General features: G+C 43.2%; 1 protein-coding gene across 1 annotated transcript in view; it reads left to right on the forward strand.

Moving 5' to 3' along the window:
* The window catches only part of LOC144683204 (uncharacterized), a 36,578-nt gene extending 18,958 nt beyond the window's left edge, over positions 1–17,620 (forward strand). The window contains exons 5-7 of the mRNA XM_078546163.1: positions 11,237–11,325; positions 16,911–17,073; positions 17,516–17,620. Of these exons, the coding sequence (XP_078402289.1) occupies positions 11,237–11,325; positions 16,911–17,073; positions 17,516–17,620 (357 nt within the window). The remainder of the gene's footprint in view (positions 1–11,236; positions 11,326–16,910; positions 17,074–17,515) is intronic.
* Positions 17,621–23,197: the final 5,577 nt, after the last annotated feature.

Here is a 23,197-nt window from a genome sequence, read left to right on the forward strand (position 1 = left end):
TTAGCTGAACATCAGTGGTAGGCAAAATACCAGAATCTGTTATTAGGGATGTGGTAACAGGGCCTTTAGAAAGTCATAAATCGCTGTTGACTCTGCTAAACCATATGATGAAAGGTAATTGAGTTTGACAAATCTGTTTTTTGAGGATGTAATTAGTAGGATGGATAAGGGGGAGCCAGTGGATATAATGTATTTGGATTTTCAAAAAGCATTCAATAAGGTTCCGCACAAAATGTTATTACACAAAATTAGGACTCATGGGATTAGGAGACTTTTTTGCATCGATTGAGGATTCTTTAATGGACAGAAAATTGATAGTAGGAATAAACAGGTCATTTTCGATTGACTGGCTGTAACAAGTGGAGCACCGCAAGGATCAGCGCTTGGGCCTCAGCCATTTACACTCTACATTAATAACTTAGATGAGGGGACTGAGTGTAAAGTATCCAAGTTTGCTGATGATGCAAAGTTAGATGGGAAAATAAGTGGTGAGGAGGACACAAAGAAAGGCTGGCAGCTGTGCATTGTTCAGCAGCGCCACTAGGAGTTGGTGGTTCCTGACAGTAATTCACTCACACATGGCCTAGGATCGCCAAGAAACCAAGGCCACAGTTGAGTGATGGCAGGATGGGATCACAGGGTGCGATTCATGGTGGAGGAAGGGGTGGTGAGGCGGGTCAGCAGCAGGGGCTGGAGGCTCTCAGTGGGCCCCTTCCTTCCCAATGTCGGGTCCCTTGATCAGACACTGAGTATCTTTGAATAGGGGACCCTCCCACACCCATCCACCCCAGCTGCCTACAAGCAACCCTGACAGTGTTTGCTTTTTGGGTTTCCTGCAGTCCCCCACCTGCTGCTGGGTAAGGGATGAAGCCCTTAAGTGAGCATTAATTTCCCACTTAAGGGTCTCAATTGTTGATGGGGCAGGAAGGCGGAAGGCTCCCCACCCACCACCCTCCCATCCGATTAATGCACCCTCCCACCACCAAACTTACCTGGGAGAGGGCATTAAATTCCACCCTTCCTCAGAGCTACTCCTGCTCCATCACCATAATCTGGCTGGGGTGTGTGTGGAAATGTTCACACTTATAGAAGATTGACCGCCATGTGTCTGGCTTAGTTAGAATGTGGAGCAAGGGCTGCTCTAAGAAAACTACAGTCCATTGTATTTGGATCACACATAGCTTAAACCTGTTAAACTGTGTCAAATTATACAGCACTTAAGTCTGTGCTTGTAATGTCAAAACAGCCCAGGATTCTTGATAAGTTATAGCAACTGTTGCGTGATGAAATTTCAGGGAGCGTTTCATAATGTTGAAACTATTTGCAAACTCTTTAAAATAGATATGAATATTCATACAGAGGTTGACCTGATATGAACGTTTCATGGTATCGTGGTTCCCCGGGGCCATTAGGTAGCACTTGTTAGATGTTTTTAGTGGTATTATTATCGCCTAGAATGGGAATGCAAATCTAAAATGAGCTGGTAAATGTGATATCAGCCCTTATGGGCCAATCTAGCCTCATCTCTCCTCTCCACATAACCCCTTCCAGGGTTTCATGTCAGACCCGGGAAAGAGAGGTAATATAGTTGAAGTGATAGATTTTAAGGAGGTAGTGTTGAAGATTTAGAAGAGGATTAACAAGATGATTAAGGGACAGGTTTCCAGAGTATTTGACAAAGTGATTGAAAATTCTGCCAGATGATAGTAAAGAGAGAGGGGAATAAACAGCAGACCAAAAAGGAAGAGTGGGGATACAACAAGACATAGCACTGGAAGGGGTTGATGAGGTAGGAAGGAATAAATTTTGGTGATATTTGAAGACAAGAACAAAGGTATGGGAGGCTGGCTGAGTTAAGGTTTTAGTTGAGGAAGATTCTATGCAGGTAGCAGAGGTGGAGTTTGCAAAGGGTGAAACTAAGGGGATTTCCCACTTTAGAGTCTGGAGAAACACTTTGGACTCTCATTAGATGCATTACTTATCCGAACTCTGACTGACATGAATCTGCTGTTGATTAAATAAAAATCTTAATGTGGCAGCAAGCTTACATAAATTTTCAGTTCAAATATAGAAAAATTATTCACACATATATACATTGAGAGTTCCTGAACAGACCATTTTTGTAAACCACACTCCACAACCTGTGAGTTCAACTGACAAAGTTCCAACCTATATCATTTTAATATATCCAGAGTTCATTGTTCATCAAGATATTCCTCTTTGAATAATTTTCTTATGCTTTTAGATGAAGATTGACATTTTTTCATTACACAGCCAAAATAAGAAGATAATTGAAAAACTTGAGTTGCTACAATAATTTCTCAAGGTTACTCTATTTTTTAAAAGTAAATTAAGTTAATTAATGATTTCTTACCCATATTTCAATGGTATGAGCAGACAAGCATGTATCACGCTGGTTGTTGGGTCAATTAGGGAATGATAGTGGAAGGTGATTGTAATCAAGAAGGTGCCTCTTCTTATACCATTCAGAGTTACTCTGGTAGCAAAGGAAGATGCAGAATTGACACAATCTATGGAGCTAAATCTGGTGTGACAAAGAAGGTCACATGGAAGCAGAAGGTTGAGCTGGAAAGTATAGAGAAAATAAGTGATTAAATAGCATTAAAACACCCACTACTAGCTTGTAGAAGTAATGAAAATCCATTCGGTTTTTAAAGAGCAAATGCGCTACATAATACTGGAAAACATGTAAAGATTAGTAAATGGTTCGGTACTGAAATGGGAACCACCAAATTAAATGTGGATACAGGCAAAAATATAACATTATGTTAATCTGTGTAATTCTGAGCCATTTTAAGATTTCAGCATGTCATTTAGGTTGGAGCTTCAGTGCCGCACTGAAGGAGTGCTGCATTGTCAGAGGTGCCATCTCTTGGATGAGCATGACCCCATCTATCTGTTCCGATGGATAGAAAAGATCCCGTGACACTATTTGTGGAAAATTAAGGAATTCTCCAAGTGCCCTGGCCAACAACCATCAGTCCATCAACAGGTTATCTGGTTACTTATCTCATTTTCTGCCTTTTAGAATCATGCTGTGCACAACATATTTACCTCCAATACAGCAGTATCTGTATTACCAGAAGTAATTGATTGGCAATGGGTTAGCTGTTGGTTTATGGAAGCACAAAGAATCTGGTTAGGCTCAGGGCGGGAATTGAGGGGGTAGGGGCAATGGATCATGCAAGGGACCCCCCCCCCTCCCAACCAACCAACTTCCTCCCCAACTCCAACCCCACAGTCTTCAGCAATGTCTTAAAGGAGGAAAGAAAGGCAGAGAGGTATAGGAAGAAAATTCCAGAATTTAGGGTGTAAGCAGCTGAAGGCACGACCACCAGTGGTAGAACAATTAAAATCAGGAATGCTCAAAAGGCCTGAATTAGAGGAGCACATTCAGCCCAGATATTTTGAAGGATTATGGGGGTGGAGGAAATTACACAGACAAGGAGGGGTGAGGCCATGGAGGGATTTAAAATTAGAAAGAGATTTTTTTAAATTGACATGTTGCTTAATCAGGAGCCAATTTAGGTTAATGTGCACAGGGGTGATGGGTGAATGGGATGGTGCGAATTAGGATATGGGCAGCAGAGTTTTGAATAACCTCAAGTTTACAGAGGGTAGAACTTGGAATGTCGGCCAGCAGTGCATTGGAATAGTCAAGGCTATATAGGTAAAAAGGCATAGATGAGGTTGTCAGCATAAGATGAGTTGAGGCAGGAGTAGCATCAGGTGATCTTATAAATAGGCAGTCTTAGTGATGCATGATCAGAATATGAGTTCAGAAACTCATCACAAGATCAAATATGACACCAAGATTGTCAAAAGTATGTTTCTTCCTCAGACAGATGTCACCTGTGACTGTGGGATGTTGTTGCATAGACTGAAGGCAATAGATTCAGTCGTTCCAATATTTAATTAGAGGAAATTTATACTCATTCAGAGCTGCATGTCAGACAAGCTATCTGACAATTTAGTGACCATGGAGTAGTAGAGAGAAAGAAGATGGTGTCATGGAGCCGGTGCCATTAGCATCCTTGTGGAAACTGACACTGTGTCATGATAATAGTTGATTGTGGTAGTGGACTCCAGTATTAGATACTATACGGTACTCTGTACAAGATGGGGGGGTCACCTGACCTGGGGATTGAAGGTCAGATAGCACATGTTGGAGCCTGTCTTGATAGAATTCAGTTTCTGCAGATATGTGTTTATGTTAGGAAAATGTGTTATCAATAAAGTTAGCTCAGCTACAATGTTGACAGCCTGTGTGCATCATTGAAACAAAATACAAGACAAAGGGGAGGATCTTCCGTCAGCGTGCGGGGCTGGGGCCCGCTCGCCGACATGTAAAATGATGCAGGATGACGTCGGGTGGAACTCTTAACATCACCCTGTATCATTTCCATTTTCAGGTCGGCGGGGGCTCAGCCGAGTCAGCTGTGTGTCCGCCGACCTGTCAACAGCCTATTGAGGCCATTAATAAACCAAATTAGGTAATGACAGGGCTGCCGGTCCAACCTTAGGGTTGGCGGGCAGGCCGGGAGCCCTGGCGGGATGAGGTTTCATGAGGGTTTTTAAATATTTAATAAAGGTTTCAGTAAAAGTGATGGACATGTCCCAACTTATGTGACAGTGTCACATGAGGGGACATGTCAGGGAAATTTTTTAAACATTTGTCTTAAAAGTTTTAATTCCGTGGTGATCTCCCTGAGGCAGCACTTAGCCTCAGGGAGATCAGTGCACTCTCTGGAGCGCAAGCGTGAAAGAGCGCACTCCCAGCTGAGGGAATCCCCCCCCCCCCCACCCGCACAGGGAAGCGCTTCCTGGCGGACGTCACACTGGACGGGCCTTAATTGGCCTGCCTATGTAAAATGGCGGTGCGCCCCCAATCGGGGCGCTGGTCGGAGGCGCGCCTGCCTGTACCCATGCCCGCACTTTCCCCCCAACAGGGGGAAAATTTTTCCCATGGTGTCAGAAGTAAACTAAATGCAACAATGGAGGTTCTGAAACCACTGACAGAGCTCAGTTTGGAGGGAAATCTCGCTGAAAACTGGAGGAGGTTCTGGCAGTGATTTGAGCTGTACCTCACAGCAATGATAAAAAACACCCTCCGGTACAGTCTTCCATCTTTCTTCATGTAGCAGGGGAAGCAGCCCTAGAAGTCTATAACACATTCATGCTTGAAAGTGCTGAGAAACAAAATGAATTGAAAGAAATAATGGAAAAATTCGAAGCCTACTGCAGCCCTAAGGAAAACATCACTTATGAAAGATATCGATTTTTTACGTGCACGTAAGGCAGTGACAACATTAGTCAGTACACAACTGAGCTGAGAAAATGAGCTAAATTGTGTGAATTTGGAGAGCTTGAAGAATCACTCATCCAAGATAGAATAATTTGCGGAATTGCAAATGACAGTTTGAGAGAACGGCTTCTGAGAGAAGTTGATTTCACACCGGAGAAAGCAATAAATATCTGCAAAGCGACAGAGACAACGGAATGCCAGATCAAACAGATGACAGAAGATGATAAGCTGCACACAGTCAAGCAGTTAGATGCAGTTAAACAGAAACAGCCCCAGAACAAATAGAGAATCTGAACGTAAAAAGAAGAAAACTGCTATGAAAACATTTAAATGCAGCTGATGCAGAACAGAGCATTTATCACATGGTTATCCAGCCTACAGAAAGCTATGTAAGAACTGTGATAAACTAAATCACCTCGCTTAAGATGTGTAAATCAAAGGAAATGCACACGATTGATACAGACACTGAAACTGAACTTTTCGTTGGTGCAGAAACAACAAATTCCAAAGAAGATGAATGAAAGGTTGATTTAAAAATTGCCAACATGATGGTTAACTTCAAGCTTGACACAGGTACACAAGCAAATGTTATTCCTATAAGCTTGTATCGTAAGATAAGCAAAGATAAACAGCTAACTAAAACAAAAGTGAAACCGTCTACTTATACAGGTGAAAAAATTGCAATAGAAAGCAAGTGCACACATAAAGTGAACTACAAAAAGCAGTCTCAAGCACTTCCATTCATAGTGGTGAAAACTGATGCAAAACCCATTCTTGGAATCAAAGCTTGTGAAAATCTGAAGCTAATCAAGAGAATAATGACTGTTACCACTGATGACATCCTGTTCCAGGGGATTGTTTGCCTAAAGGAGAATACACGGTCAAGACTGACGAAACTGTGACACCCAAAATACACCCTTCCAGGAAAATACCATTAATGTTGAGAGATCGACTGAAAGCAGAGCTGGACAGAATGGAGAAACTTCACATCATCAAGAAAATTGAAGAACCGACAAAGTGGGTTAATCCAATTGTAATTGTAGAAAAATCAGATGGGAATCTGATTTTTCTGTCTGGAATCTGTCTGGATCCCAGAGACCTAAACCAGGCACTACAAAGAGAGCATTACCAACTGCCCACAGTAGAAGAGATCACGTGGAAGCTAGCTGATGCTAAATACTATTCAGTCTTGGATGCGAGTTCAATCTTCTGGCAGGCCAAGCTGGATGAGCGCAGCTCCTATCTCTGCACCTTCAACAACCATATGGGCAATACAGATTTTTATGCTTACCTTTTGATCTTAATTCAGCTCTGGAGGCTTTCCACAGAACAGTGGAGCAACTGCTTGAAGGATTACAGTGCGTGGAAACCTATATCGATTTATGTTTTTTTTATTCTTTCATGGGGTGTGGGCTTCACTGGCTGGGCCAGCATTTATTGCCCATCCCTAATTACCCTTGAGAAGGTGGCAGTGAGCTGCCTTCTTGAACCGCTGCAGCCCATGCGGTGTAGTTACACCCACTGTGCTGTTAGGGAGGGAGTTCCAGGATTTTGACTCAGTGACACTGAAGGAACGGCGATATATTTCCAAGTCAGGATGGTGAGTCACTTGGAGGGGAACTTCCAAGTGGTGGTTTTCCCATCTATCTGCAGCCCTTGTCTTTCTAGATGGTAGTGGTCGTGGGTTTGGAAGATGCTGTCTAAGGAGCATTGGCGAATCCCTGCAGTGCATCTTGTACACGGTACACACTGCTGCTACTGTGCGTCGGTGGTTGAGGGAGTGAATTTTGTGGATAGGGTGCCAATCAAGCAGGCTGCCTTGTCCTGGATCATGTCGAGCTCCTTGAGTATTGTGGGATCTGCACTCATCCAGGCAAGTGGGGAGTATTCCATCACACTCCTGACTTGTGCCCTGTAGATGGTGGACAGGCTCTGGGGAGTCAGGAAATGGGTTATTTATCACAGGATTCCTAGCCTTTGACCTGCTCTTGTAGCCACAGTATTTATATGGCTAATCCAGTTCAGTTTCTGGTCAAGGGTAACCCCAGGCTGTTGATAGAGGGGTATTCAGTGATGGTAATGCCATTGAATGTCAAGTGATGATGGTTAGATTCTCTCTTGTTGGAAATGGTCATTTCCTGGCACTTGGGTGGCACGAATGTTACTTGGCGCGAATGTTACTTGCCACTTGTCAGCCCAAACCTGGATATTGTCTAGGTCTTGCTGCATTTGGACATAGACTGCATCAGTATCTGAGGAGTTGCAACTGGTGTTGAACATTGCGCAATCATCAGCGAACACCCCCATTTCTAACCTCGTGATAGAAGGAAGGTCATTGATGAAGCAGCTGAAGATGGTTGGGCCGAGGACACTACCCTGAGAAACTCCCGCAGTGATGTCCAGGAGCTGAGATGACTGACCTCCAACAACCACAACCATCTTCCTTTGTGGTAGGTCTGACTCCAACCAGTGGAGAGTTTTCCCCCTGGCCCCATTGACTCCAGTTTTGCTAGGGCTCCTTGATGTCACACTCAGTCAAATGCAGCCTTGATGTCAAGGGCAGTCACTCTCATCTCACCTCGGGAGTTCAGCTCTTTTGCCCATGTTTGAACCAAAAATGCTGGCCTGGGCAGCCTCATGAGGAGAACATGACCACAGACTGAGGCAGGTGCTGGACAGAGGCAGAGAAAGGAACCTCAAGTTGAAGAAGGAAAAGTGCAAAACAGGTCTTCATGAAATCAAGTACTTGAGACATGTGCTAACAAGTGAGAGACTGAAGCCGGACCCGAGTAAAATCGAAGCTATCGTGAACATGCCATCTCTAGAATGTAAGAAAGACTTGGACAGGTTTTTATGAAAATTCATTCCGAACATGTCAGACCTGACCGCACCTCTCAGGGAACTTTGACAAAATGAAGTGGAATGGCACTGGGAACAAAGTCACCAGGAAGCTTTGACCAGTCTGAAGAGAACACTAACCCAGGCACCAGTGTTAAATTATCACTATGTCAATCAGCCGGTGAAAATCTCAGTCTTCAAAAACTGGCCTAGGAGCTTTCCTCTTGCAAAATGAACAACCAGTGGCATACACTTCAAAGGCAGTGACTGACACACAGCAGGGGTATGCCCAAATAGAGAAAGAAATGTTAGCAATTGTGTTTGGCCTAGAACACTTCCACCAGTTTGCCTATGGCAAAGATGTAGAAGTAGAGCCTGATCATATGCCTTTGGAAGCTATACTTAAAAAGCCCCTGAACTGTGCACCACCAAGAATGAAAAGATTACTAATGCAACTGCAGAAGTACCAGGTCAGAGTTAAATACAAACTGGGCAAAGAAATGTACATCATAGACACTCCGTCACGTGTTGGCCCACACATCGGAGCGGAGCCTCTCCTTCTGTACAGCGCATATATGAAAGTTCTTTGGCTTAGAAACATGCAGGAGGAGAGCTCAAGATGTAATGTATTGGCCTGAAATGGGAGCACAAATTGGGGAAATGGTGAATGCGTGTCCAGTGTGCCAAAAGCACAGTAAGACACAACAAAAGGAACCATTTCAACCACACAATGTTTAAGAGAGGCCCTGTCAGAAAATTGGAGTGGACTTGTTCACATTTGACAACAGTGAGTACTTACTAACAGTAGATTATTTAAAGTTTTTTGAGTCTGTGCTGCTGAGAAATGATAGTAAGAGCATTACTGTAATAAATCACTTAAAATCAATTTTTGCTCAACATGGCAAACCTGAAGTGCTCATCTCAGATAATGGTCCACAATTCTCAGGCACTGAGTTTCACAAATTTGCATAGGATTCTGAGTTTTGCCACACTACGTCAAGTCCCAAATAATCCAACGGAATGGTGGAACCTACTGTGCAGATCTTAAAACACCTGTTGAAGAAGGTAAAGGCGGACAGAAGAGACCCCTACCTGGCTCTGCTAGATTTCAGGAATACTCCATTAGAGGGCATTTGATCATCTCCAGCACAGCTCCTGATGGGGAGAAGACTAAGTACTAAGCTTCCAACTGCGCCCCAACTGTTATTTTCACAGCCAGTGAGCTACAGCATGCAGGACCTGCTCAAACTGAGGCAGCAGAAGCAGAAACAGAACGTTGATCAAGGCACCCAACCTCTGCCTGACCTGAACATGGGAGAGACAGTGAGGATTCAGCATGAAAGGATCTGGAACCCTGCTGCTGTCACAGGAATCACAGGAGAACCAAGGTCTTATATAGCGCAGACTCCAAACAGACAACAGTACAGCAGAAACCTGAAATTCCTACAGAACACAAATGAAACGCAACCCTGCTCTGAACCAGCAAGTGTAGCTGAAGATCAAAACCCAGAATGCACCAGTGAAGCAACAGATACCCAGACAGAGTCTGAGTCCTGAAAACTATCCAAGGAGCGATAGTGACACAGAGCTGGAGAAAGCCCCGTGTCCTTCAAAATCACCTCTGTCATCATTCAGAACATTCAGTGGAAGAATTGTGAAAAAAACACAAGGGGCAGGATTTTACACATCGGCGCGTGGGGGCGGGACCCGCTCGCTGATGGGTGGTGACCTCGGGGGAAGCTCCCGACATCACCGTGCCCCATTTAAATTTTCAGGAAGGCGGGGGCGCAGCGAAATCAGCTGCGTGCCCGCTGACCTGTCAATGGCCAATTGTGGTGGTGGACTCCAGTAGTAGATACCATACAGTACTCTGTACTAGATATGGGGTCAACTGAGCTGGGGTTGAAGGTCAGATAGTGCATGTTGGAACCTGTTTTGATAGAATTCAGTTACTGCAGATATGCGTTCATGTTAGGAAACTGTGTTATCAATAAAGTTATCTCAGCTGCAATGTCAACAGCCTGTGTGCATCATTGAAACAAAATACAAGACAGTTTGGGCGATGATGCTGAGAGGCAGAACATAGTTGAGAATACTTGCACAGGTCTTCCCATCTAATACATGAATGAAAGCATAAAAAGATTGAGGTTCTGGCTAAATTCAAGTTTATACCTTTGTATTATATTAGTTCATTTTAAATCTATTGCATGCATAATAGTTTATGTACTGCACTTTGAATTGAATTAATAGCTGCACTAAGCTGTAATCTCAGAAATGGCACCGTTTCATTTAATTATTTTTCTAATCTCTTACCAGCTTGACTATAAATCAAAGTGAAATCTTTCAGGACAATGTCACTATTTGTTCAAATTGTTTTATCAGGGGGAGGAGGGGGGAGAGGTAAGAGGTTATTTCTGGGTTTAGATTACTTAAGTGTCCCTCATTGCAGGTCCCCTCCCACCCACGAAATTCCTAGAAATCTCTAAGCTCTAATGCTTAGACGAAGGAAAGGAAAATTCCTTACTGCTGAATTTCTGAAAAACGTGCAGCAGTAGCAATGGTGACTATGGTTGGGCCTTCACTTTCATTCAAAAATGGCAGCCAGAAGTCCTCCAGCACTAATAACTGCCCCAGTGTTGCTGTAAAATAAAGAAGTATTTCAATGGTGATGACTGAGGAAAATGATACAGCGAGGAATGCAACAAGGCACATCCCTAAAGTGCTTCTTGTCTCCATCCTACACATCTCCAGATTGATAGGGAAGGGTGGAGAGGTAGGCACTCTAGGCCACATTTGTAATTTGAATGTGTATGGTTTAATATAATTTGGAATGCGATTGAGGTTGGGGCTATGAATCAGGCTCTGCTATAAAGGTCATTGACACTGCATTGAGGCCAGGGAGATCCTGTGTCACTACACCAGGAACCAGAATGAAATAGCTATTCCATTGTGGTCAATGAGAGGAACTTTATTGTTTAATTCTTTAATCCTTTGGTTGATTACTGAATTAAGATGCATTTGTGAAAAAATTACTGAATGTGGCCAACTCAAAGTGTTCAATGTTTTGAACAGAGAATTCCAAAGGTGAATGCAGTTCACATCGGCCAAATGGAACATATCCATCACGCCCAAATGACGCATGTTCCTCAAACTAAGTTCAGGTTTGGAATTTTTTTGTGTCTTGTTTGTCCTTTTTATGCAAAATTAGATCAACAATTGTAACTATTAACCTCTGCATCAGCTCCTTAAAAACTTTATAAGCACATTGAATTTAGAGTGGGAAATCATTATAAGCATGCACTCATCCTATCACACAGAGGGCTTAAATGTAACCAAGAAACTGGTTCTGTTAGGTCACTTAGGTATTGGAGCTAGATTCCTTTGTTAAAATTGGACTGTGAGGCCCTGGATTTTTTTTTGGTATTGCTTTTGCTGTCACTAATGGTTTAAGTTACAATGCCTCTTTCACTTTAGGGTAATATGTGCAAATTTTAAGACCGACCTCGGATGGTTTAAATTCAATGATCCTGGAGTATTTTAGCGTTTTCACTTCGGAAGCTTTACTCTAGAAAGAATTGATTTATCTCAGTTGAATAGGACAACAGACAGGTTATGCAGGAATGGGTGCCTTAATTTTAATATAAATGGTGGCGATCTTATATAAGATCTGATCCCTGAAAACCTGCCACAGCTAGGATTCAGTGTGATTTCAGTCACTGTGAATATTTGCCCTCTGATGGTGAATTTCTGTGTGACACCAGGAGTCTACAGAATACTATACTGCATCATTGTTAAACATCATTTCCATATAAGACACATATATGTTTCTTTTCTCGATTACAAACATCTTCTCAAAACCCTCTCCCCTGTCCCTTCAACTCCACAACAAGTGCAAGGAGCTTGTGGACCTCTGATTGAGTCTGTCGTCATATGCCTTCAGATCATCTACAGAGGACGTAGATGAACTGACAGAAAGCTGTTCAGCCTTGCTCACCTGAGATCCAAGACAAAGACGCGCCATGTCCTCATCAGAGAGTTGCTCTATGCTGATGATGCCGCTCTGACATTCCATACTGGGGAACACCTTCAGCAGCAAATAGACAGATTCTCTCATGCCTATAAAAAGTTCAGTTTGACCATTAGCATCAGGAAGACAAAGGTCATGGCCCACGTTTGTGCCATATGGCCATCTATCAGCATTTTAACGCCGGAGGTTGTTGATAGCTTCACTTATCTAGGCTCCACAATCACTAGCAATCTGTCACTTGATGCTGAAATTAACACACGCATCACAAAAGCTACAGCTGTTATGTCCAAGCTGAGTAAAAGAGTGTGGAACAACAGCAACCTGACTGAGAACACCAAACTGCGACTCTGCCGAGACTGCATCCTTAGTGCACTCCTGTGCAGTGATGAGATCTGAACAATATCTGCTCGGCAGGAGAAAAGGCTGAACAGTTTCCATCTTTGCTGTCTCAGACATTTCCTCGCATCTCTTGGCAGGACAAGGTCGCCAACTCAGAGGTTCTGGAGTGTGCTAATTCCATCAGTATACACTCATTGCTAAGCCAATGACATCAGCATTGGCTTGGCCATAGTCAATGAATGGATAATGGCTGTACACTCAGAGACCTTCTGTATGAAGAACTGGCCGCTGGGTCATGACTTCCTGGGTATCCGTACCTCTGCTACAAGGATACCTGCAAGCGAGATATGAAGATGGCGGACATTGACACTGACAACTGGGAGACAGTCACTGACAGCTGTAACATCTGGAGGTTGACTGTTTGGAGGGGCATTAGAAAAGGCGTGCAGAAACAAAAAGTTCAGCTGGCCAAGAAGGGGGCCCAGAGAAAACAGAGGCCAGTGAACCATGCACCTTCTCAACCCACTGTCTTCCTCTGCAGCAAATACAGCAGAGACTGCCATGTCAATGTGGGGCTCCTGAGCCACCCCAGGAAATGCTTAACAGAGTTGGCCACCATGGCGTAAACCATTGTCTTACGAGAAGAAAGGCTGCCACCAAGATTGACAATCCAATCTGCTGCCTCTGTTGTGTCCCTTCCTTCCACTAGCCCACCTGGGCAAACCTCCTTTTAATGCTTCCCCTGCTGTAGTCCTGAAATCACAACTTTCTCTCCTATCTCCTCCCTCTATGAGCTTATCTTGTCCATGAAGACCATAAGACATAGGAGCAGAAATTAGGTCATTCGGCCCATCGAGTCTGCTCCGCCATTCAATCATGGCTGATAAGTTTCTCAACCCCATTCTCCCGCCTTCTCCCCGTAACCTTTGATCCCCTTACCAATTAAGAACCTATCTATCTCTGTCTTAAATACATTCAATGACCTGGCCTCCACAGCCTTCTGTGGCAATGAATTCCATAGATTCACCACTCTCTGGCTAAAGAAGTTTCTCCTCATCTCTGTTCTAAAAGGTCTTCCCTTTACTCTGAGGCTGTGTCCTCGGGCCCTAGTCTCTCCTACTAATGGAAATATCTTCCCCACATCCACTCTATCCAGGCCTTTCAGTATTCTGTAAGTTTCAATCAGATCCCCCCTCATCCTTCTAAACTCCATCGAGTATAGACCCAGAGTCCTCAAACATTCCTCATATGCTAAGCCTTTCATTCCTGGGATCGTTCTCGTGAACCTCCTCTGGACCCTCTCCAGGGCCAGCACATCCTTCCTGAGATACGGGGCCCAAAATTGCTCACAATATTCTAAATGTGGTCTGACCAGAGCTTTATAAAGCCTCAGCAGCACATCCTTGCTTTTATATTCTAGTCCTCTCAAAATAAATGCCAACATTGCCCACCTCCTGTTCCCCAAATCCTATTTCCACTAAACTGCTGATCACCCAACTTCCCCTCCCGCTCCCCTTTAGCCAATATTGTAAATGGTTCTCTTTGTTCAGATATTGTCCCTCTCTCCTTTTAAACCTGCCATCATCACCCCTCTCCTCAAAAAACAAACTCTTGACCCCACCATCTTGCAAACCATGACCTCAACTCCAACCTTCCTTTCCTCTCCAAAGTCCTAGAAAGTGAGGTTGCCTCCCAAATCCATTCCCATCTTTCCCAGAACTCCATGTTTGAATCCCTCCAATCAGGTTTCTGCCCTTGCCACAGCACCAAAACAGCTCTTATCAGAGTCACAAATGACATCCTTGTCCTTCTCAACTTGTCTGCACAAGCTGACACAGCTGGCCACACCATCCTCCTCCAATGCCTGTCCACTGTTGTCCAGGTGGATGGGTCTGTTCTCACCTGGTTCCATTCTTATCTATCTAATCATAGCCAGAGAATCACTTGCAATAGCTTCTCTTCCTGGTAATGTATCATTCTCTCCAAGGTCCCCTGTGGATCAATCCTTTGTCCCCTCCTATTTGTCTTCTACATGCTACCTCTCAATAACATAATCCGAAGGTACAGTGTTTACATGTACACTAATGACACCTAGTTTTTTTTTAATTCATTGACGCCATGTGGGCTTCACTGGCTGGGCCAGCATTTATTGCCCAACCCTAGATGCCTTTAGAAGGTGGTAGTGAGCTGCCTTCTTGAACCGCTGCAGTCCATGTGGTGTAGGCACACCTACAGTGTTGTTAGGAGAGTCCCAACTCTCTGTCTTCTATTAGTTAGCCAATCCTCTATCCATGCTATTATACTACCCCCAACACCAAGGGCTCTTGCCTTATTAAGTAGCCTTATGTTTGGTACCTTGTTGAATGCCTTTTGAAAATCCAAATATATTACACCTACTGGTTCCCCTTTATCTATCCTGCTTGTAACCTCCTCAAAGAATTCTAATAAATTTGTCAGGCATGATTTCCCCTTCATGAAGCCATGCTGACTCTGCTTGATTATGTTATGCATTTCTAAATGTTCTGCTATTACATCCTTTATAATAGACTCCAACATTTTCCCAGTGACTGATGTTAAGCTAACTGGCCTATAGTTACCAGTTTTTTGCCTCCCTCCCTTTTTGAATAAGGGTGCTGCATTGGCAGTTTTCTAATCCTCTGGAACTTTTCCAGAATTTAAGGATTCTTGGAAGATTATTACCAGTGCATCCACTGTCTCTGTAGCTACTTCCTTTAATATCCTAGGATGCAGCCCACCAGGTCCAGGGGACTTATCGGCCTTTGGCCCCATTAGTTTCCCTAGTACTTTTTCTCTAGTGATTATTATTGCATTTATTTCCTCCCCCCGACCTTTTCCCCTTGATTATTTAGTATTTTTGGAATGCTATTAGTGTCTTCGACCGTGAAGACTGATGCAAAGTATTTATTCAACTCCTCTACCATTTCCTGATTCCCCATTATTATTTCCCCAGCCTCATTCTGTAAGGGGCCAATGTTCACTTTGGCCTCTCTCTTCCTTTTTATATATTTAAAGAAGCTCTTACTGTCCATTTTTATATTCCTTGCTAGTTTACTCTCAAAGCTTATTTTCTCATTCAGGAGCTGAGTGGCCCTGGCGGAACCTAAACTGGGTGTCAGTGAACAGGTTATTGCTAAGCAAGTGCCGCTTGATAGCACTATTGATAGCCCCTTCCATTTCTTTACTGATGAGCTGTACCTCAGGTAGCTGTACCTCACTCACCATTACTTCCTTTAAATCATCCACTGTTGTTAAATTATCAGGTTGCTTATCCAACATCCACTACCGGATAAGCAGAAATTTTCTCCAATTAAAAATTGGGAAGATTGAAGCCATTGTTTTCGGTCCCCACTCCAAACTCTGTCCATAGCTACCGACTCCATCCCTCTCCCTGGAAACCTTGGTATCACATTTGATCCCAAGCTGAGCTTCTGACTTAATATTTGTGCGATTACAACGACCGCCTATTTCTATCCATGTAACATCAACTGGCTTTCTCCTTCTTCCGCTGAAACCTTCCTTCATTCATACCTTTATTGCCTCTAGACTTGATTTTTCCAAAACATTTCTGGCTGGTGTTCCACAATCTACCCTTCATAAACTTGGCGTCTTCCATACTGCTGACCTGCATTGGCACCTGGCCAAGCAACATCTTGATTTTAAAATTCTCATCTTTGTTTTCAAACTTCCCCATAGCCTCACCCCTCCCTATCTCTGTAATATCCTCCAGCCCCACAACTCTCCTGGATATCTGCACACCTCTAATTCTGGCCTCTTGTACACCCCCAATTTTAATTGCTCCACCATTGGTGTCCGTGCCTTCACTTGCCTAGGTCTCAAGCCCTGGAATACCCTCCATATGCCTCTCTACCTTGATTTCCTCCTTTAGGATACTCCTTAAAAACTTACCTCTCTGACCAAGCTTTTGGTCATCTGACCTAATGGGCAGAATTTTACGACAGCGGGATTTTACATTCCTGCTGTCGTCAATGGCATTTATAATGGCCTGATGCATTTTACGGCCCGGTCCCCGCCGAAACGGGACCGTAAAATTCTGCCCAATATCTCCTTTTGTGATGCGGTGTCATACTTTGTTTTAGAATGCTCCTAAGGAGCACCTTTGGACATTTCATTATGTTGAAGTCGTAGTATAAATATAAGTTGTTGTTGTGTATAGTACATATAAGTACATTAAAAGCTTCTTAAAGGAAAATTAAACTTTTTTGAAAACATATGTGCTCCAGTAAACCTTTCCTATATAACACAATACTTACATTAACACTGCGGTCCAATAAAATTTTATAACCTAAAGGAAAAAGGTGACATTTTAAAAATAATTAATGATGTTACTTTCTTTATCAGTTACCGTGAGCCTGAATCAAATATTGCCCAAGAGAATTTTTCACCTCCGATGACATATGCAAGTTCTTCACACTACGAAGGTCAACATTCTATTCCCCAATTCCACCCAATAAATGGATATCCTGAGCAGAACTATAGGATATCTCATATTAAGAGACCTGAGGTAAGCCAAACAAATCAATCCCTGCAATAATAATGTGCACCTAAGCTGTTTTTAGCCAAAGTTCCTGGAATCTCCCGCAATTGAGCAATACCGGCATCTCAATTCTAATTCTAATCAATTCTAGTTTATACACATACCCTGAAGAAAATGGAATTCTCTTGTTGTTTTAGCTTTGCTACCTTCAGTTTTACACTAAAAGTGTTTAGATGCTAAAGAAATATTGTTAAACTGTGCTGCAAAAGTCATGAGGTAATTTTAACAATTCAGGTATAATCCAGGTAGATCTAGTTCTGAAATGTTTGCAGGACTTTCACTTCATGAAACTTTTAGATACACTATTTAATCATTTGTATTATTTCCTCAGAAGCAGTGTAAGGCATAATAGGCTTAAATCAAAAGGTTGTATTGCTCTGGAAAGCCATGTCATGTTTTTGCTTTGCAGATGATGGGGATTCAGGTTTTGCCTGCAGTGGGACCCAGACAAAATTTCGGAATGAAACAATTAGGCGAGGATCCAGGTTATCAGCAATTCTACAACCCTGTCTGATATGGAAGGTCTCAATATTAAGGAGCGAAGATACGACAAATAAAGGAATCTGGCCTCTTTTAAGCACAGGCATTGCCAGCAACACTTGCACACATAGAAAATTAATTCAATTAAAAAATCAATACATAAATTAACCATCAATAAACATCACAATTGTGAAATGAAGTACCACACTGGAGATTATGGAACAGAGCTCTCTAATGAAGTCAATAGTGACAAATAAAGATTTTCTGAATGTTATGCTTTTGAAAATTTGTGCTCATGTTATGCATTCATATTAAGAGGGAGTTAGCACAGGGAATTTAACTCTTTCCCATTTAAGGTACAGAAGCCTTGATTTTAAATCCCATTGGGAATTGTTTGGGTTGGAAGAGAAACCATCCACCCCTCCACAGCATGAGGCCTGAGAAATTTTAGCTGCAGGCCTTCATCTCCATGAGCCCTGTCAGTTCCTGTCTACATCGGTGGGAGATGCCAGTTGGTCAAATGTCGGCAGCAGGATTATAGAAGAAGGAGGCTGCTGACTGGGTCCATGAGGATCGGTCAACAGCAGCTGGCCATATGTTTAGGAGGGAACGGTAGGGAGGAGGCATTTGCAGTTTGGGGAGGGAAGCCTAACTCAAGGAAGACCTAAGGTTTCCCTGTAGGGCCCAGAAGGGCATTCTTGTTCTTCATGATCCAAATGGAAAGAAAAAAAATGACCACAATTACTTGAATGGAAAGGGAATCATGTATGGTGCATTACACACAAGGCAATTTCCTGTCACCAGTTCCCTGCCTCACTGACAAATTTAAAATGTACTCTTAAGTACATTGTTGCTGCATTCAAGAAAGAGTTGGAGGCAAGTTAACAGTATTTGCATAATTCCTGTTTTCATTCGTAAATAGTTTTTCTGCATTGGGTAACACCATTGGTCTCTTTCTGAGGCTGTCTTTTTATGAGATTATTGCTTGACTAAAGAAAATGTTAACAATAAGGTCACAATTTGCAATTGAAAGAAATAAATCTTTCTTTTTAAGATATATATAATTGTTTAATCTGTTGCTTGAGCTGCAAAGTAATCATTACAAGGTAACCAATGAGAAACATGAATGTCAATCAGTACACATTAGACAATCATAAATAAATCTATCATTTTCTAAATGTAATTCCATTTAATTGTAAACACATTGACTGTTAAAGTCATATTATTCAAACACGCACATCTGACTGATATTTTTTAATTAAATTTTCTTCCTCCTCTCCTGAAAGTAGTGTTTCCATTGGCATTTGGTGCTTTTTCTTACTGATCACTTTTTGGACTTATGTCTTAACTTGGTCCAGTGGCAGCACTCTAGTTTCTGAGCCAGAATTTTGTGGGTTCAAGCCCTGCCTTAAGTCTTGAGTGCATAATCCAGGCTGACACTTCAGTATAGCACTGTGGGGGTGCTGGATCATTGGAGGTGACGTCTTTCAGATGCTATGTTAAACCAAGACTCCATTCAGGTGGATGTTTGAAGAATTGTTCTTGTGAACATTTAGCTCTTAACCAAGAATAGGTTGATTATTTATCCCATTGCTGTTTGTGGAATCTTGGTATGTGAAACTTGGCTGTTGTGTTTACCTGCAAAATAATAGTAGCTACACTTTTTTATGACCAAGTTCGGAGAGGTGAACAAATTCCTCTCTTTTTCACCCCTGACGTTGGCTATAACAGAGTTTGAATTTTAAAAAGTGTTAGGTTTTCAATTCAGTAGGTATTTGACCATATGTAAAGCTATATGAAGAAATAAGCCAGCCAGGTCTCTTAAGTTAACAAGCAAGGAGTTAGTTTTATTGTTAAAAACTCACTCAGGTCCAAATATAAGATCAATTAAAAATGTAAGAATGCATCCCGAATCCACACACACACACACGCCAGAGCAGTTTACAGGATGGAGGAGGTGGAATTGATAAGAGCTACAGTCCGTAAGAAACAAAAAAAAATGGTCCGATGTTCCTTTAGTGGTCTTGAAATTTGAGGTGTTGCAGCCAATGTAAGTTGGGTTACTTTTCTGGAAACAGTCTCTTTTAATTCATTCATAATACGTGGGTGCTGATCGCAAGGCTAACTTTTATTGTCCATGCCTATTGCTCTTTAAAAGGTGATGGTGGGCAGTCTATATGGTATAACTACAACCTCAGTGCTATTAGGGAGGGAGTTCCAGCAGCGGGGGAAACTTTTCATTGGTGAAACCCACTGGCAGCTGACAATGCTGCATCTGTGGATGGTCTATTAAAGATCCCCAGCTGAGAGTGATATTGGATGAAGTCCTTTACAATGCGTAGAAGGGAGGGCCAGCCGAGCCTGCAAGTTTAGTCATGTCCCACAGAGTGGGGAGCACAATGGATTTTGCAGCCAGGCACGAACACTGTTAGGAGGGTAGGGTGGCCTGCAGCTACTGCTGCTCCCAGGCAGGCAGGGAGCAAAACTTGTCCCAGGATCCTGAAGGCTGACTGCAAAATGCTAGTCAAAGTCCTTTAACTGGCGTTAAATGGCCCTTAACTAGCTTGAATAGATAGTTGCCACATGGCCCTGAGGTCCCTTCCATCCTGCCTCTGCAAATGACCCAAGGCAGGAAGAATCTGGGGAATCAGCACATAGGCTGTATATTGAACACCCGCTACAGTTGTAGGTGAATTCAAACTTCTGTAAGGGCTCTGTCAGAAAACACTCTGATGGACCCACATTTGGACAGTCCTGACACCATCCTTTAGGCCCCTTATTTTCTTAACTTAACTGACTGTTCCCACCACCATAGGCCCATCACACTTCATTCCTCCAAGCCCCTGACTCCACCCTCTATTCACCGCTGGATCCCTTTCCCACTCCTCCAAGCCCCTGGTCCCACTCCAAAAACACCCTCACCAGTGAGTCACCTCTGTCTGCTCTGAGCCTCCATGCAAGAGACCATTCTCCTGCTCCCCTCCCCGTGCCATAGAGTTAAACAAGGAAAACTGCTGATCTAACACACAACTGCAAAAAGCTGACAGGCGCATGCCATTTTTAACTGATCGTAAGCCGGGTACCACGAGGTTTTCATACACCGCTGACTTTATCTTGAAGGTCGGACATAATTTTTTTAAGTTTTACATTAATAAATATTCATGGCATGCAAATGTATTACAAGTGGGAACCCGCCACAGGCCAGTGAAATGTTGAACATGCCGTTGAATTTATCTCTGCATCTCACCTGTGGTCAGGAAACCAAAATTTCCCATCCCACCTAATTATGTCATCCCGCATGCCACCTTTTCCATCCTTACAGGCTCCATAAAATCCTCACCCCCACCCCCCCCACCCCACCCACCCCAAATGTGGGCTTCTGACCCCCCCCATTTGAATCTGACAGGGGAGGGGTTCAGAAGCCCGCAGGGAAAATCCTGCCCTGGGAGTGAGTACGAGATGTGAGTAGCACATTTTGCAGAGTTGAGGCTTGATTTTGGAGGCATTTCCCTTTAAAGAATATAGGGCTATCATAAAGATTTTTAAAATATAATGCAGCAATTTCAAAATACTGCTTGCTATCCATGTTATTTCATGCAAATCAATTGTATGTTACCAACAAGTTTTCAGTGGCTGTTACCTGGCACCAAAATGGAATGCAATGGCCATTGATGACCATGAGAGGGGAGAGAATATTTGATCCTGAATTAAATGAAGCTACTTTCTGGAGATATAAAATTATCTTGGCATCCAGATGAACATTGCAAATGACGGTTTATGATAGTTTAAACATTCAATTCAACTACTGCCTTGTAATAATTTCTTACATTATATATTCAAGATAGTGATCTTTCCTGTAATTCATTATCAACAATGGTTTGGGACAGGTCAAATATCCTTTATCTGTAAATCCGAAAACTAAACACATCCAAAACCTGGATTATTTTGAACCTTATTGACCTTTAGCATGGGAAGTCCCTGACCCAAGCCGACAAGACCCAAGCCGACATGAACCTCGCCGACCACACCTATCCATTAGCGTGGAAAGTCTAGTTGTTTGCTTTATTTTGTGCACAGTTGCTGCGAGAGTTTTTGCTTCTGACCCAAACCCTATCATGGCAATTAAGTTCAACCAAGAAAATGCTGCCCCTCGGGCAAATAACGATGTCTGATCCAAATGGAATCAGCAAGTCTTTGGGAGTACAGGTACAAGTGCCGAGTCCGGTGTGCCAGAGGCTGCTCTCCCTTGCTTCACAAACTGTCTAACGTATCACTGAGGGACACAAAACCTTCTCTCCAACTCCCCATTACTAGCTAGGTTTCCATAAGTCAGTACTTATCCATCCTAACTATATCCGAAAACTGAAAATATCCGAATACCGAAATGCATAAAGGATACTCAACCTGTAATTCTGCACTTCAGCATTACTTAAAGAATCTTTTGCTAATACATCATCAAATCAATATTCCTTAAGGTCCTAGATCAGATACTACCTTGAAACAACAATTGAACTGTTACAGCAGAACTAAAATTGTAAAGAAACAGCAACACTTTGATTGAAAAAAGGTTACAGATTCTTACTGGAGAATTCAGGACAATGAACCAAGCCCATGGTACAGATGGTGGGTGTAAGCTACTCCATTTGTACTGACACTGCTCTGGTCTTTTATCTCCTTGGCCCAGATTTTCGCTCACAGATCGGGTGCACAGAGGTGGGAGAATTCCCGTTTCCACCAACCCAACCTCTAAAAATGTCTGCCCAAACTTCCAATTTTTGGTCCACTGGGGGGAAGGGGATGTGGGCAAGAAGAGGAGTTTGGGCGAGCAACCCCAGAAGTAGTGAAGAGTCGGAGGCTGGCCCAGAGTGGATGGGGAGAATTGGGCACAGATAAAGGATTTTGGCACAAGAGGGATTGCAAGAATGGGGTTGAGTTATAAGGGCAGGGTGAGCATGGTAAAGGCAAAGGTATGCATCAAAGCGCGCTTTCACAATGAGAAGAGCTATACCCAAACAACTCCTTTTCTGTCTCACACAGGTCCCAGCTCTGCTCCCTCACTACCACCCATCCACCACACAACCCCTCCCCAACAGTCCCCCGGGCCAGATCATCCCTCTGGCATCAAGACGAGGAAGAGATGTCAGAGGAGGCAGCATCACATTATACTAGCCCACACACCACCAACTAAGATACAAGCACCATAGAGGGATGTAACGTGCACGTAGAGTAAGTGACACAGGGTGAAAGTCACTGCACCACAGTGAAGGAGGAGGTTTCAGAGTCAGAGACATCTGTATACAGTCCCCCTTGGTGGAGGGAGGAAAGTCATGATGATGCTCCAGTGGCAGGAGTATCGAGCCTCAGGAGTCACCTTTTGGTATTTAGATAATCAGCAGCAGATGTGTGGAAATCTGGCAGAATTCCGAGGCAGTGGGAGCTCTTGGACTATGAATGGAGGAGTCCATCACTGTCATAAGCTCCACATTGTCCCAGGGGCTCCACCACATAAGCTCTGACCATAAGAGTTTGGCCAGTCTCATGGAGAGACACATGCAGCAGCACTTGGGGTGGAGATAAGAGGAGCATCTCAGCCAAGAAAGAGTGCAAGCCT

This window comes from Cetorhinus maximus, chromosome 8, assembly GCF_964194155.1.
Source record: "Cetorhinus maximus chromosome 8, sCetMax3.hap1.1, whole genome shotgun sequence".
In the NCBI taxonomy this organism is placed as follows: Eukaryota; Metazoa; Chordata; class Chondrichthyes; order Lamniformes; family Cetorhinidae; genus Cetorhinus; species Cetorhinus maximus.